At 43.1% G+C, this 13,755-nt stretch overlaps 1 protein-coding gene across 2 annotated transcripts in view; it reads right to left on the reverse strand.

Moving 5' to 3' along the window:
• Nucleotides 1–13,755, reverse strand: part of SLC12A1 (solute carrier family 12 member 1) — a 47,412-nt gene that overhangs the window by 21,031 nt on the left and 12,626 nt on the right. For both annotated transcript variants that reach the window (XM_034434704.2, XM_034434703.2), the window contains exons 7-14: nt 13,564–13,675; nt 12,905–13,032; nt 11,747–11,831; nt 9,931–10,082; nt 7,385–7,492; nt 6,245–6,368; nt 3,458–3,559; nt 1,870–2,025 (exon numbers count right to left, since the gene is read on the reverse strand). In XM_034434704.2, coding sequence (XP_034290595.2) covers nt 1,870–2,025; nt 3,458–3,559; nt 6,245–6,368; nt 7,385–7,492; nt 9,931–10,082; nt 11,747–11,831; nt 12,905–13,032; nt 13,564–13,675 — 967 coding nt within the window. The remainder of the gene's footprint in view (nt 1–1,869; nt 2,026–3,457; nt 3,560–6,244; nt 6,369–7,384; nt 7,493–9,930; nt 10,083–11,746; nt 11,832–12,904; nt 13,033–13,563; nt 13,676–13,755) is intronic.

Raw genomic sequence — 13,755 nt, forward strand, 5'->3', positions numbered from 1 at the left:
AGCAGAAGAAGCCAACACATGCTTTAAGCTTGCACGACGCTGATACGAGCTGAAGAAATATTGTTTACTTTGGATGAGGGGATTGCCAGAAAGTGAATGTGATGGCGTAGCTCTTAGACTTCTAAATAGTAATAATAAAAACAAGCAAGGAAGCAAGCGAGCAAGACAAGGTTTCCGGTTAATTCCCGTGCTCTGTGTAGAAAAGCTACAAGAGGCTGCTCTACAGAACTCATAAAAACCTCATTACTAGCAATGTGTTGGTAGTCTTCAAAGAAACCATTTTTCAAAAGCTACCTTTGGAGATCCCTCCAGAGAATTTTTTTTTTCTTTCCCTAACAGGAAAGAGATTAAAATGGCAGCAGTCATTTGATAGAAAGGATTAGCTATCAGGGATGTGAATACACGGCGTTCTTAAGGGATGCGGGGGAGAAGAGAAAGTATACGGCTGTTTTGAAATCTTTTCCACCGAGCCACATTAAAAAGCACCCTAGGGAGAAGCAGAAGAACGAAGAAAGGAAAAATTGAAATCGGAATGTTCTTTTTTAAAATGATTCCTCTAGGAACAGCCCCCCTGGTAACTAAATTAGACGGGGCAGTGAAAGGTTGATGGATTTCGATATGGACCTCTCCAAGTCTCATATGCCCGTCAGAAAGAAAAACAAAAAGAAAACCAACTGTGAATTACCCTACGGCTTTTGTCTGTTTTGTGTATGTGTGTGTGTGTGTGTGTTTGGTTACTTCTGCTTGTTTTGTCTGTGTCAAACTGCCAGATTGGTTAAGGTGTAGTTCCAGCAAGGATGATGATGATGATTATTAACTTTATTCATTAAACATGAATCTCAGTCAACTGAACATACAAAAATGCATCACAAATACCATTGACTGGTGCTAATGGTTGATACGGGTTGCTGCCAACGTCCTAGGTATCAACCAAGTACCAGTTGTTGTTGTTGTTGTTGTTATTGGTTAATCTTTAGTGAGATTCACAGCCTTTGAGGCTGGTTAATAGCTCAGCATCTCGAGTCTTAACCAAGGACCTAGGAACTGTTAAGGTATCGTTGGAGGATGTAAGCTGTTCCGAGTAAGGTGGTTTTTTGTAGAGTCAAAATGTTCAAGTCTGGTAAATTTAGAATTTCTAAATAGCGGGGTAGCCCTTTGGGTATTGCTCCAAGGGCTCCAATTACAATCGGGACAAATTATTATTATTATTATTATTATTATTATTATTATTATTATTATTATTATTATCATCATCATCATCATCATCATCATCATCATCATCATCATCATCATCATCCTGGTCAGTCATTTGTCTGAGATTGTATAGGTTCTCCTACTTGAGCAGGGGGCTGGTCCCCTCCAAGGTCCCTTCCAACTCTGTAATTCTTATTCTATTCCTATTCCTATTCCTATTCCTATTCCCATTCCATCCCATCCCATCCCATCCCATCCCATCCCATCCTATCCTATCCTATACCCTTTCTTATTCTATTCTATTCTATTCTATTCTATTCTATTCTATTCTATTCTATTCTATTCTATTCTATTCTATTCTATTCTATTCTATTCCGGAAGTTGGCAAGCGGGCCGTTTTTGGCCTCCAGAGGGCCTCTGCGGGGGGTGGGGAGGCCGTTTTCACCCTCCCCAGACTCCTAGAGAGACTCGGTAGTCACACATTACATCCGGGTGGGTGGGCAGAGCCTCCCGCAGTCGCCGCTACCGGTTCGTGTGACCCGGACAGAACCGGCTGAATCTCACCACTGCTATAGACTCTACTGAAATTTTCTCCCCCCACCCTGAGCAATTCATTCATTCATTCATTCATTCATTCATTCATTCATTCATTCATTCATTCATTCTGAGCCTTACCTGGCTTCTTGTAGGTCACATAAATATAAAGAAAGAACTCAATTGCGTACGTGATGAGAGCCGCCCTCCAGTTAATGACAAACATGACGCCACAGCACAGAACAGCTCCAAAAAGGGACACCCACATGTTGTAATACCTAAAGGCAGGTCTCCAGCCTGTGGGAGTCAGAAAAAGTGGGTCAATTCGTAATCAGCCAGATAGAGAGAACTGATGGATGGATTGAGTAAATGTACAGTATAGTATTGCCCAGGGCTGAAATGCTACCAGTTCGCACCGGTTCAAGCGAACTGGTAGTAATAAAAGCTACCAGTTCAGGCAAATCGGTAGTAAAAAAATGCTACCGATTCGTCTGAATCTGTATTTCCGACGATCAGCTGTGCCGCGTGATTTATATTCACTAGAAAACAGGAAATCCTGCTTTCTAGCTAATCTAAATTGCTCAGTACAGCTGTTCTCCCCCTCGCTGTTCTACATACCTTCTTAAGCCTCCTTTTTCCGCACCGCGTGGTAGCGCCTGTGGTGCGCATCCATGCGCAGTGTGCGTTTGGCATGCATTGCACATGCATGCGCACGCAGCGTGCATTTCATGTGCACTGCGCATGCGCACGCAGCGAACCAGTGCCAAACCTCGGAGGATTTCGCCACTGGTATTGCCCCATACGATCTAGCAACGGTTGTGATCAGAATGGAGTTGTGAGTACTCCATCACTGGAGGTTTTCAAGAATAGATTGAACAACCATTTGCCTTGGGTGGTATAGCGTCTTCTGCCCTATAGACATCCAAGGTCCCTTCCAACTCTTATTATTGGAAGAGCCATGGTGGTGCAGTAGTTACAATGCAGTACCGCAGGCTAACTCTGCCAACCGCCAGCAGTTCGATCCTGACCGGCTCAAGGTGGACTCAGGCTTCCATCCATCCACGGTCGGTAAAATGAGGACTCAGATTGTTGGGGGCCACAGGCTGATTCTGTAAACCGCTTAGAGAGGGCTGTAAAAGCACTACGAAGCGCTATATAAGTCTGAGTGCTATCGCTATTCCTTCCTCTGTTCCTTCCTCTGTCTTCCTCTGTTCAATAAGCATTACTGCCAGTGTTGGGAATTGGAGTTGCCAGGCAGGTTTTAAACCGTGGCTTTTTTGTTGTTGTTGTTGTTTACATGATTTTTGTTTTGAGCGTCTACGGATTTGGTAAAGTCGCAAAAATAATAAAAAGGAGAGAGTTGTTCAAAGCACTTGGCAGCTGACACCACAGGGCTGTTTGGATTTATTTCACTTGTTAGGATCCAGCTTGCCTTACCCCCCAATATATATTTACTACCCTCAGTCATTTCTCTGCATCTAATAAAACACAATTGTTGCCCAATAAAACATAGGCCGCACAATATAACAGGCAAGCCACCAAGGAGTAAAGCACAGTTGTTCTTCGGCTTGTTATGCAAGATTTGCAGTCCTTGGGTCCCCTTAATGTTAAAAGTCCCTATTCCTGCTTAAGCCTCTTGGAATTATTTGCTGTTGGACGAGGTCTAAAAAAAAAGTGAGTTCCCAGATACCCTCTAGGTGCGAGTGAAAATCCGCAATGAAAAACAAACCTGGAGATTTTGCATACGACGCGTGGAAACAAGAGAAATTGATGAGCGCGTAGGAAGCCAGGAAGAAGTTGGAGATGATAGGAGCGATGGTATTCAGCTCGGCTATAAAACAAAAGAAAATGACAAAATATTTGGGTGATGGATTGTGTCTACGAAGGGAGAGGTGAGGTGATGGATTGCGTTATATTTTGTATTTCGTTCGTGCTGCGTTTGGACTCGTGGATCATTTCAAAGCCAGGTATAAATAAAATTAACCTGATTTAACTTTGGTCACAGAAATACTTCATTAAACTATCCAGGCAGCCCTCGACTTACGACTGCAATCGAGGCCCAAAATTTCTGCAGCTAAGCGGCTTAACTTGGTTAAGTTCTCTTTGCTCCATTTTACAACCTTTCTTGACACTGTTGTTAAGTGAATCACTGCAATTGTTAAGTTAGTAACACCGCATTTCCTTTTTTTGGGGGGGGGGTTCAGAAGGTCACAAAAAATGAACACATGACCCTGGAACATTATGACTGTCATAAATATGAATCAGTTGCCAAGCGTCTGAATTTTAATCGCGTGGCCATAGGAACGCTGCGACGGTTGTAAGTGTGGAAACAGCCCTGTTTTTTCAGTGATGTTGTCACTTCGGTTACTAAACAAACTGTTATAAGTGGAGGACTACCTGTAATCGTTTCTTAAAAAAAAGAAAAGATAACAAAAATGATCAAACATTTCTTCTTCTTCTTCTTCTTCTTCTTCTTCTTCTTCTTCTTCTTCTTCTTCTTCTTCTTCTTCTTCTTCTTCTTCTTCTTCTTCTTCTTCTTCTTCTTCTTCTTCCTCCTCCTCCTCCTCCTCCTCCTCCTCCTCCTCCTCCTCCTCCTCCTCCTCCTCCTCCTCCTCCTCCTCCTCCTCCTCCTTCTTCTTCTTCTTCTTCTTCTTCTTCTTCTTCTTCTTCTTCTTCTTCTTCTTCTTCTTCTTCTTCTTCTTCTTCTTCTTCTCTTTAGAATGGAGTAGATGCCAAAACCAAAAAGCTTGTATTGTAAAAAGTGACAAATCTTTGTGTGTATTCCAAATAGGAAATCACAAAGGAATTTTAAACAGCGTAAGATGAAAGAAAGGATGATCAAATGGGAATGTTCCTAGCAGAAATCTCTCGGGGATCAGCGCTGTGAACCTATTATGAAAGCAGGTAGAATACACTGTGCTGGTGGTTTGCAACAGCACACCTTTGATTTTTGCAGACATTTGAAAAGAAAAGAAAAAAAGAAAACAGACTTCACACTAAAGTTGAAAGACCCCGAAGAAGATGACTTCAAAAAGCAGTGGGTAGATTTCTTAAGGAACTGAGCAAGATGCATATGTACTACGCGAGTATCTGCAGCCAAATCTTTTGGAAGAGCAAAGCTTCCATTGAGTCAACCACTCTCATACTATTGTGGCCTGTCGGCTGCCAGCTCCTCCAACAGCCGAATCAGAGGAGGAGGAGGAGGAGGCGTGGGAGTCAGAGCCAGTATCAAGGCAACCTGAGAGCTCTGAGGGGGAAGAGGGAATGGAGCTGGCGGAGAGAGACAGAGGTGGAGCCTGGGCCGTCCGTCAGCCCTCAGATGGAGAGTCAACAGCCCCCAGGTCTGGAGGTGGCTGATGAGGAAGAGGAGGAACAGCTGGGTCCAGTGCCTGATGCGCAGATGCACAAAAGGCAGAGGAAAGGAGAGCAGTGGAAATCTATGGGCCGGTCCTTGGGATGGAAGAGCTACGGCTGCTAGTGAAGCCCCACCTTAGTTCTGGGGATAAAAGGCAGGGGAAGGAGATGAATAGATGTGGCAGACAACTATTTATCTTCTGGCCAGCCGGACTTGTTAGAGTGCGGTGAGAGAGAAACTTTTTGCCGGGGCTGCTGGCGCTCCTAATAAAGGAATCATCGATTTAAATACAGAGGGTTTGTCGTGTTTGGGGAGCTGGGTCAGAACACATACCTTGTACAACCATGATGCCCCATGCTTAACCATCATGGCTTGAGTGACACAAGGCACAAGGCACAAGGCACAAACGTTAACGCATTAGCCTGATACTTAAACTTGGTGACTCAGTCATTCAGTGAATGACACATTTTCTTTTAAAAAAATATTTATTACATTTATAGGCCACCCATCTCATTATCTAAAGTGATTCTGGGCAGCTTTTGATTTGGTCCCTGCTGTTTTAGTTACTTTAGGGACGTGGTGGTTTAGTGGCTAAGACGCTGAGCTTGTCGATCAAAAGGTCGGCAGTTCAGCAGTTCGAATCCCTAGTGCCAGGTAACGGGGTGAGCTCCTGTTATTTGTCCCAGCTTCTGCCAACCTAGCAGTTCGAAAGCATGTAAAAATGCAAGTAGAAAAATAGGGACCACCTTTGGTGGGAAGGTAACAGCGTTCTGTGCGCCTTTGCGGTTTAGTCATGCCGGCCACATGACCATGGAGACGTCTTCGGACAGCGCTGGCTCTTCGGCTTTGAAACGGAGAGGAGCACTGCCCCCTAGAGTTGGGAACGACTAGCACATATGTGCGAGGGGAACCTTTACCTTACTAGAAGTTTACATCATCTAATTTTTGTTGATCAGAATTTAGATGGGCCTTTTATGATACATTTCCATCAGAATTATTGTTTCTTCATTTTTCTGGTCACTTGGTTGAGTCGGGCGGCTATAGAAATGGAATAAATAAAGCTAAATTTAAAAAAAATGTGTTCGGGGATATTTTAGACCTAGACTGCTGTATGTCTTCCCATTGCAAACACCAAGCCAGCACTCGCTGAGTTGTACCCACCAATCAGAATGAAGGCCAGAGCAATGAAGAAAGTCAGAATGTATCCTCGGATGGGTTCGTTATTTTTCCCATATCCTTTGGCAAAAAAGTGGAGCGCTCGATAGATGTTATCCTTGCAGAGAGCCTGTCAAAAGAGCAAATTCTGGTTAAGAAATCTAATTCTTCGTTTCTTGGTCTCTTACTTATTGTCAGAAGACAATAAGCTCTTCACTGTAAGAGATGTATCCTGTTTCCCCCCAAAAATAAGACCCAACTGTGAAATAAGCCCTAGCATGCTTTTTCCCCAGGATGCTTGTTGTCAGCTATGGAAGCCATATTAACACCAGACCCTTCCCCGCTGCCAACTTCTTGCGCTTGGGAAAGTGGGAGGGTGGGGATTTAGAGGAGTGATTGTAGTTAGACATAATAACATCCTTCCCTTCGGTCAAGGTCACGGTGTTCCTGCATCTGGAGGAGGAGTGGTTGCAGGGATGGCTCAAGTTGGGACGGATGGTGATTGGGCCATGTGACAGACTGATGGGTGCAGGGGCTGGATTTGGGGTTTTGATTTACTGAGGGGAAAACCGGAACCCTCAGATTTGAGTTTTCCCAGATGTGCCAGTTTACCTTCTCTAATAAATGGAACTTTGAGAAAATGCCTGCCTCGGAGTTTTTACTTGGAGTTGGGGACTTTCTGGAACGCTGACACTGGTAATATAAACCCAACTCAAAAAATAAGCCCCAGTTAAGATTGTCAGCCAGACGTATTTCCCTGAAAATAAGACCTACCTGGAAAATAAGCCCTAATGCATCTTTTGGAGCGAAAAATAATATAAGACCTGGTCTTTTTTGGGGGAAACATGGGTATCATTAAAGTCTTGGTTTTTACATCATTATGAATGGGAAATTGCTTAGCACATCCTCTTCTCACATTAATCTGATAACATTGAGAGCACAGAGACCCTGTGAGGGCACATGAAAGATGTCATAACTCCATCTGCACCCTTATGTGGGATACTTGGCTTATACGTATCTTTTTTTTTTTTTAATTTGATTTATATGCCGCCCTTCTCCGGAGACTCAGAGCGGCTTACAATGCGTTAAGCAATAGCCTTCATACTTTTGTATATTTATACAAAGTCACCTTATTGCCCCCTGTACCTGGAAAACCTTTGGCGCGCTCACAAGCGAAGCTAATGCTGAGGACAGCGTAGCAGAAAATATCCCAGCGGTGATTAAGGGGCCAAATCCTGAAACCATGCTCATCACCTTTGGGAAGGAAAAATACATACATACATACATACATATATATATATATAATAAAAGCAAGCCATTAAATCTGTACAAGTTGTCTATAAACCGAATTTGCAAATCCCTCCGGATTGTTAAATTTATAACCACGTGCATTGTTATTCTGGCTCTTCTCTATTATCTTTTAAGTCATCCATTAACGGCTTGTCAGGGAGACTCCTTCAGCACAGCAAATTACTTTTTGTTGTCCAAAAAAAAGAAAAACTAGTTTGCTTATCATAGAGAAGATTGTTCTTTAATTGAATCGTGTTTTGTTCCTTTTGAAGCCAAAGGCATAATTTTTTATTTCTTCTGCAAATGATGCCTTTCCGAAGAGACTCGTATTAGGAACAAGAGGCCGTAAAAAGCAAGGGACGTATGGCTTAAGGAGGAAGCAATCTTTGAATCGGGAAAAGAGAATTTGCGTGTGTAACGATCTCCAATCCAGGCATGTATGTAAATAGATATGTTATTGTATCGTCTACTTAAGAAAAGTTCTATCAACAATTTCATTGAACTAGCATCTGGGAAAGTTACCGCAGAGCCTAGATAACGAAGAGAGACCTTTTGTGGGACATTTCATTGATGGAAATATAAATCATCGATAAATTGTATGTATTTCCAGTAGATTCTGCAACCCAACAAGACAGACACAGACTTCAGAGGATAATTAGAATTGCAGAAAAAAATAATGGCTACCAACCTGCTTTCCATCGAGGACCTGTATACTGCACGAGTCAAAAAGAGGGCTGTGAAAATATTTACAGACCCCTCGCATCCTGGACATAAACTGTTTCAACTCTTACCCTCAAAACGACGCTATAGAGCACTGCACACCAGAACAACTAGACACAAGGACAGTTTTTTCCCAAATGCCATCACTCTGCTAAACAACTAATTCCCTCAACACTGTCAAACTATTCACTAAGGCTGCATTACTATTAATCTTCTCATCGTTCCTATCACCCATCTCCTCCCACTTGTGACTGCATGACTGTAACTGTTGCTGTATCCTTACGATCTTTATTGATTGTTTCCTAGTATGATTTGATTGCTTATTTGTATCCTATGACTATCATTAAGTGTTGTATCTTATGATTCTTGATGAACGTATCTTTTCTTTTATGTACACTGAGAGCCTATGCACCAAGACAAATTCCTTGTGTGTCCAATCACACTTGGCCAATGAAGAATTCTATTCTATTCTATTCTATTCTATTCTATTCTATTCTATTCTATTCTATTCTATTCTATTCTATTCTATTCTATTCTATATACACTTTTAAAAAATAGTGTCTAAAAAAGTAAACGTCCAAGTTCCCACAATCTTTCATGGTGTGGCTTGATTAAACGTTTTCTATCACTTAGCATTTAATTGGACTGTGCATTTTGCAAATTAATTACTCCAGTTTAAAGTTTTGATGGAGTTCCAGTTTAGGTCATGAACTGTAGGAAGTCCATATTCTCATTCCGTTCATTTAACAAAATGTTATTTTGCAGAAACTTAGGAACACAAACCGACTTATCCCTGGTTAAACTATTGTCTGTTGCCTAATAGAAGATCCTCTTAAAAAGGGCTTTTCCTATTTCTCTTGATCTTAACTGGAGCTATGAGGTGCAAGCTACGTATGACATTTTTCATGCGGAAAACTTATGCTGTCCTCCTGAGATGTCTCGCTCCTTAAAGCCATAGTTCATGATCATTTGGATGAGGAAGAAAGTAAAATATAGTTTGGGTACACTCCAGTGGTGGGTTTCAATTTTTTTTTACTACCGGTTCTGTGGGTGTGGCTTGGTGAGCGTGGCATGGCTTGGTGGGCGTGGCAAGGGAAGGATACTGCAAAATCCCCATTTCCTCCCCACTCCAGGGGAAGGATACTGCAAAATCCCCATTTCCTCCCAATCAGCTGGGACTTGGGAGGCAGATAATAGATGGGGGCGGGGCCAGTCAGAATTTTTACTACCGGTTCTCCGAACTACTCAAAATTTCCGCTACCGGTTCTCCAAAACTGGTCAGAACCTGCTGAAACCCACCTCTGATACACTCTATCAAAGCTCTTTCATTTCAGAATACTCCCACCAAGGCTGACAAGGCAAGTCATTTGTATATAAATGGAGAACAAACTTCACTCTCTCCTAGCACTGATGATGTTACTTAGCTGGGTAAGGAAATGCCTGCAAGAAAACCAAGCTCAGAGGCTACCAAGCACCCCATTCTTTCATTTCACTTTGCATGCATATGTAACTACTCCACCCTCTGGCTCTAGACTCAGTAGAAGTCTTGAAAAGTCAACCAATAGCCACTATGTGCCGTACGCTTATGTGAATAGTAGTTCACACTATTATGTACACTACACAGTATAACACACAGACAGACACGCAGTTATACAAATTGGATAATTAGCATGCTTTTGAACCTGGAAATTATTCATCAGCCCGTAATCACATGTCTGGATTTTACAGCTGGAGAAATCGTAGCCCAGGGCACAAGCTGATGATCCGTTGCAATTCATTCCGGATACCACGGTATCATTGACATTCCCTGTAGCATCGCGCACGACGCAAGCAGCTGTGGAAATAACAGGGTATGATTACTTCTCTTCCTTCTGACAACATGATAATATCGCTGGGCTCCTTTATATTTCAGCTGGCCGATGTTCTACGTGCATTTCTGCCTGTTATCCCGAGGCCGTGTAAGTTGGAAATAATGGGGCCATTGGTTAAAATTATTTGATGGTTCTACTGAGTTTACTGCAGTAGTAAGATTCAAATCCCGGCGCTTCCGGTTCGCTATCGGGAGCGGGCGGGTGCGCGTGCTTGCTTTGCAAGTGCGCATCACTTCTGCGCATACACAGAGCGTTTTTGATGACGTCTGGGCTGGTGGGTGGAGCCTGAACCGAGGCAAACCGGTAGCAAGCCAACCGTGGTTTACTGTCCGATTTAACAAACGAGAACGTACAAAAAACGTGTTCCTGAAAACAGATTAAACCTAAAGCGCCTTACTTAATATGAGAATAAGTCAGTAGAGACCCAACCACACCTCGAACAATAATAAAGCATTGTTGATAAAGTAGAGCAGGGCTCCCCAAACTCTTTAATTCATAAAGTTCCTGATTGTTTATCAATCCCCAAGCATTTATCATATAAAAACAATTTCACGAATATTACTTTAATTGTTGCCGCGAACAGTAACAACAACCTAGACTCCCATCCTTCCACATCCTTCCACTTTGAAAAACTCTGAAGTAGAGGAAACCGTGCCTCTGTAGCAGGGGTGGGTTCTACTTGCCTTTACTATCAGTTTGCAACGGGATCACGTATGCGCGCTCGCTTCACTCGCCCGCACACCTTGTTTCTGTGCATGCGCAGAAGCTTCTGTGTGTGTGTAGATCGCCGATGACATCCGGGGCGGTGGGCGGGGCCTCCCGCCTGTTTTACTACCGGTTCTTGCGAACCGGTCCAAACTGGGGGCAACCCACCACTGCTCTGTAGTAGGGCTACATGTCACCAAGATTGGGGGTATTTTTGTTTGGTGTTTCTGATTATTGGCAGGGAATCAAATAAATTAGAATTCTGAAATGCACTGGGGGCGGTATATTACCTCTGCTTTCTTGCCACTGTTGTTAAGTGAATCACTGCAGTTGTTAAGTTAGTAACATGGTTGTTAAGTGAACCCTGGCCTCCCCATTGACTTTGCTTATCAGAAGATTGCAAAAGGGGATTGTGTAACCTTGGGACAATTCAGAGGTGAAATCCTACTGGTTCGCACCAGTTTGGGCGAACCGGTAGTGATAAAAACTACCGGTTTGGGCTAACTGGTTTCTCCGAACTGGTATTTCCGAGGATCAGCTATGCCGCGTGATTTAAAATAGCTAGAAAGCAGGAAATCCTGCTGTGAAGTTTCTGAAAGATGTCCTAATTAATTCATGAGCCATGAGCCAAACTTCAAAAGAAATACAGTCATTTATTAGGAGCACCATTTCGGCAATATTTGGATGCAGTTAGAACTAATCCCACATAGATTTATGCTCCCCTATGACCCTGTCTCTTCCCTCCTCCCTGGCCATGTCATAAATCACATTCTCCAATTAATCATTCCCCTTTTTTTCATTGTCGTAATTTCGAACAGTCATTAAAAAAACAGTGACTATCTGTAATGAGATTGATGGCTGTTAAGGATTTTAAAATACGTTGACAGTAGCACTCTGAACTTGAGTGAGGATGTCTTCTTACCTGCACAGAGTGCAACTCCGATGTAAGCAATAGTTGTGAGCAGAATGGCAAGCATTGTTCCTTTGGGTATAGCATCTTGTGGATCCTGGAATATTACAGTAAAAAAATAAATAAATTATGGTGATTGTAGCCATGGCCAGAATAGAAGAGAAGGTTAGGAGAAAGACAAGATTGAATGTAATGCAATTTATATTTAATTCGAATGTTTACTTTTCAGCTATTTAATCCCTTTACCCTTCAGTTGACTTCCCGTTGTAACGTGGTGGTAATTTTTAGAAAAGCTTTGAGCCAGGTTCAGAATTTTTGGTGGACGCTTATGGCCAGGGGTGGGCTTCAAAAAATTTAGCAAGGGGTTCTCTGCCCGATTGCTGGGTGGGCGTAGCCTTGGTGTGCATCCCTCCCCAGGCTCCGGGGGCTTTTTTTGAGCCTCCGGGAGGGTGAAAACGGCCTCCCCAGGCTCTGGAGGCCCTCTGGAGGCTGGAAAGGGGTCCATTTCTGGCCTTCCTGAACTTCCGGTAGACCCGTTTTTTTGCCCTCCCCGAGCCTCCACTCATGCTCTGCACTTACCTGCACCCAAAACGGACTGTGTGGGGACTCCTGGAAGGGCGGGGTGGATAGGCGGGGCCAGCCAGGAGTGGTATTTGGGTTCTCAGAACTGCACAGAATCTTAGCTAGAGGTTCTCCCAAACCCCTGCTCATGGCATTGGGGACACTGGTTTTGCACCTCTAGTTTAGATGTTGGACTCCAAATCCCATCATCCTTTACTATTATTATAATGGATTGGGAGCTCAACCATGTCTGGATGTCCACAGATTACCTACCTCTACAATCGAGTCCTGACTGTTGAAAAGCAAGAAAGGAACATAAACTAATAAATTAGCTAAAAGGATAGGAACTACATCCCAAAGTTTTTTTCCAGTGACAGCTACTAATTATACACTTGACAAGTTCTTGCAAAAAGCATTTTCCCAATCGATAGGAAATGTTCTCCTTGCAGATAGGATTTCTTTGAAACTTGCTCTTTGTTTCAGTGTTAAAAAATATTTTTTTTCATATTCAACGCTGCTGCTGTTTCCCCAAAGGACCTTAGGTTATCTAAGGCTACATTTTCACAACAGGTGTTGTGCTGTTATGGTTAACTGTTCCAAGGTACACACCTCTAAGTCTCCAGAGATGTTGGCTCCTGCCAGAATGCCAGTGGCTGCTGGGAAAAAAATGGCAAACACCGAGAAAAAACCTTCATCCCCTCGGAATTCTGGCCCGAAGTTCTCTGTAAATATAGATGCTGCAACCAAGCGTACAAGAAATAAGGAAAGGTGTGAACATTTCAAGTTGTGCCAGAGATCTTAAACATGGTGACTGACTTTATATTTCCCTCCTTCCCTCTCTTCTACTGACTGCTTCACCAAAATCCGTTCTAGAGAATAACAGAGTTGGAAGGGACCTTGGAGGTCTTCTAGTCTAACCCTCTGCTCAAGCAGGAGACCCTAGACCAGTGATGGTTAACCTTTTTGGTGCCGAGTGCCCAAAGCATGCAAGTGGGGTGAATACACGTGTGTGCCTGAATCCCCAAAATGCAATGCGAGCTCCCCCCGTGCATGTGCCCCACCCCCTCGCATCTTATCCGACGTAACTTTGAACTGTCACTAAGCAATCGGTCATAAGTCAAGGACTTATCCTCTAACTACTTGCTTTTCTTATTGCTATTTGCAGCAGCTCTCCCCTGCAGCTTGCCACTTCGTAATAATGCGAGTCTTGTTTAGCGGTGACAGATTTTTCACATCCGAAGCCCTGTAGCACTAGAAGAAGCACTTGCCTTGGTAATTGAAAAAACCTCTCGCCCTCTTTTCTGCATGGCTAGGAATAACAGTCCCAATGAAAAAATTTACGATGGCGATCAGAAGTATAATTAGAAGAATCACTTGGGCCTGCAAGGAAAGAGACAGAACTTTTTTTTTTATCATAGATTTATTTGAAATAATTCTTTAAGATAAAGGTTCCCCTCGCA

This window comes from Pantherophis guttatus, chromosome 13 (genome assembly GCF_059756535.1).
Source record: "Pantherophis guttatus breed Tessera chromosome 13, ASM5975653v1, whole genome shotgun sequence".
NCBI lineage: Eukaryota > Metazoa > Chordata > Lepidosauria > Squamata > Colubridae > Pantherophis > Pantherophis guttatus.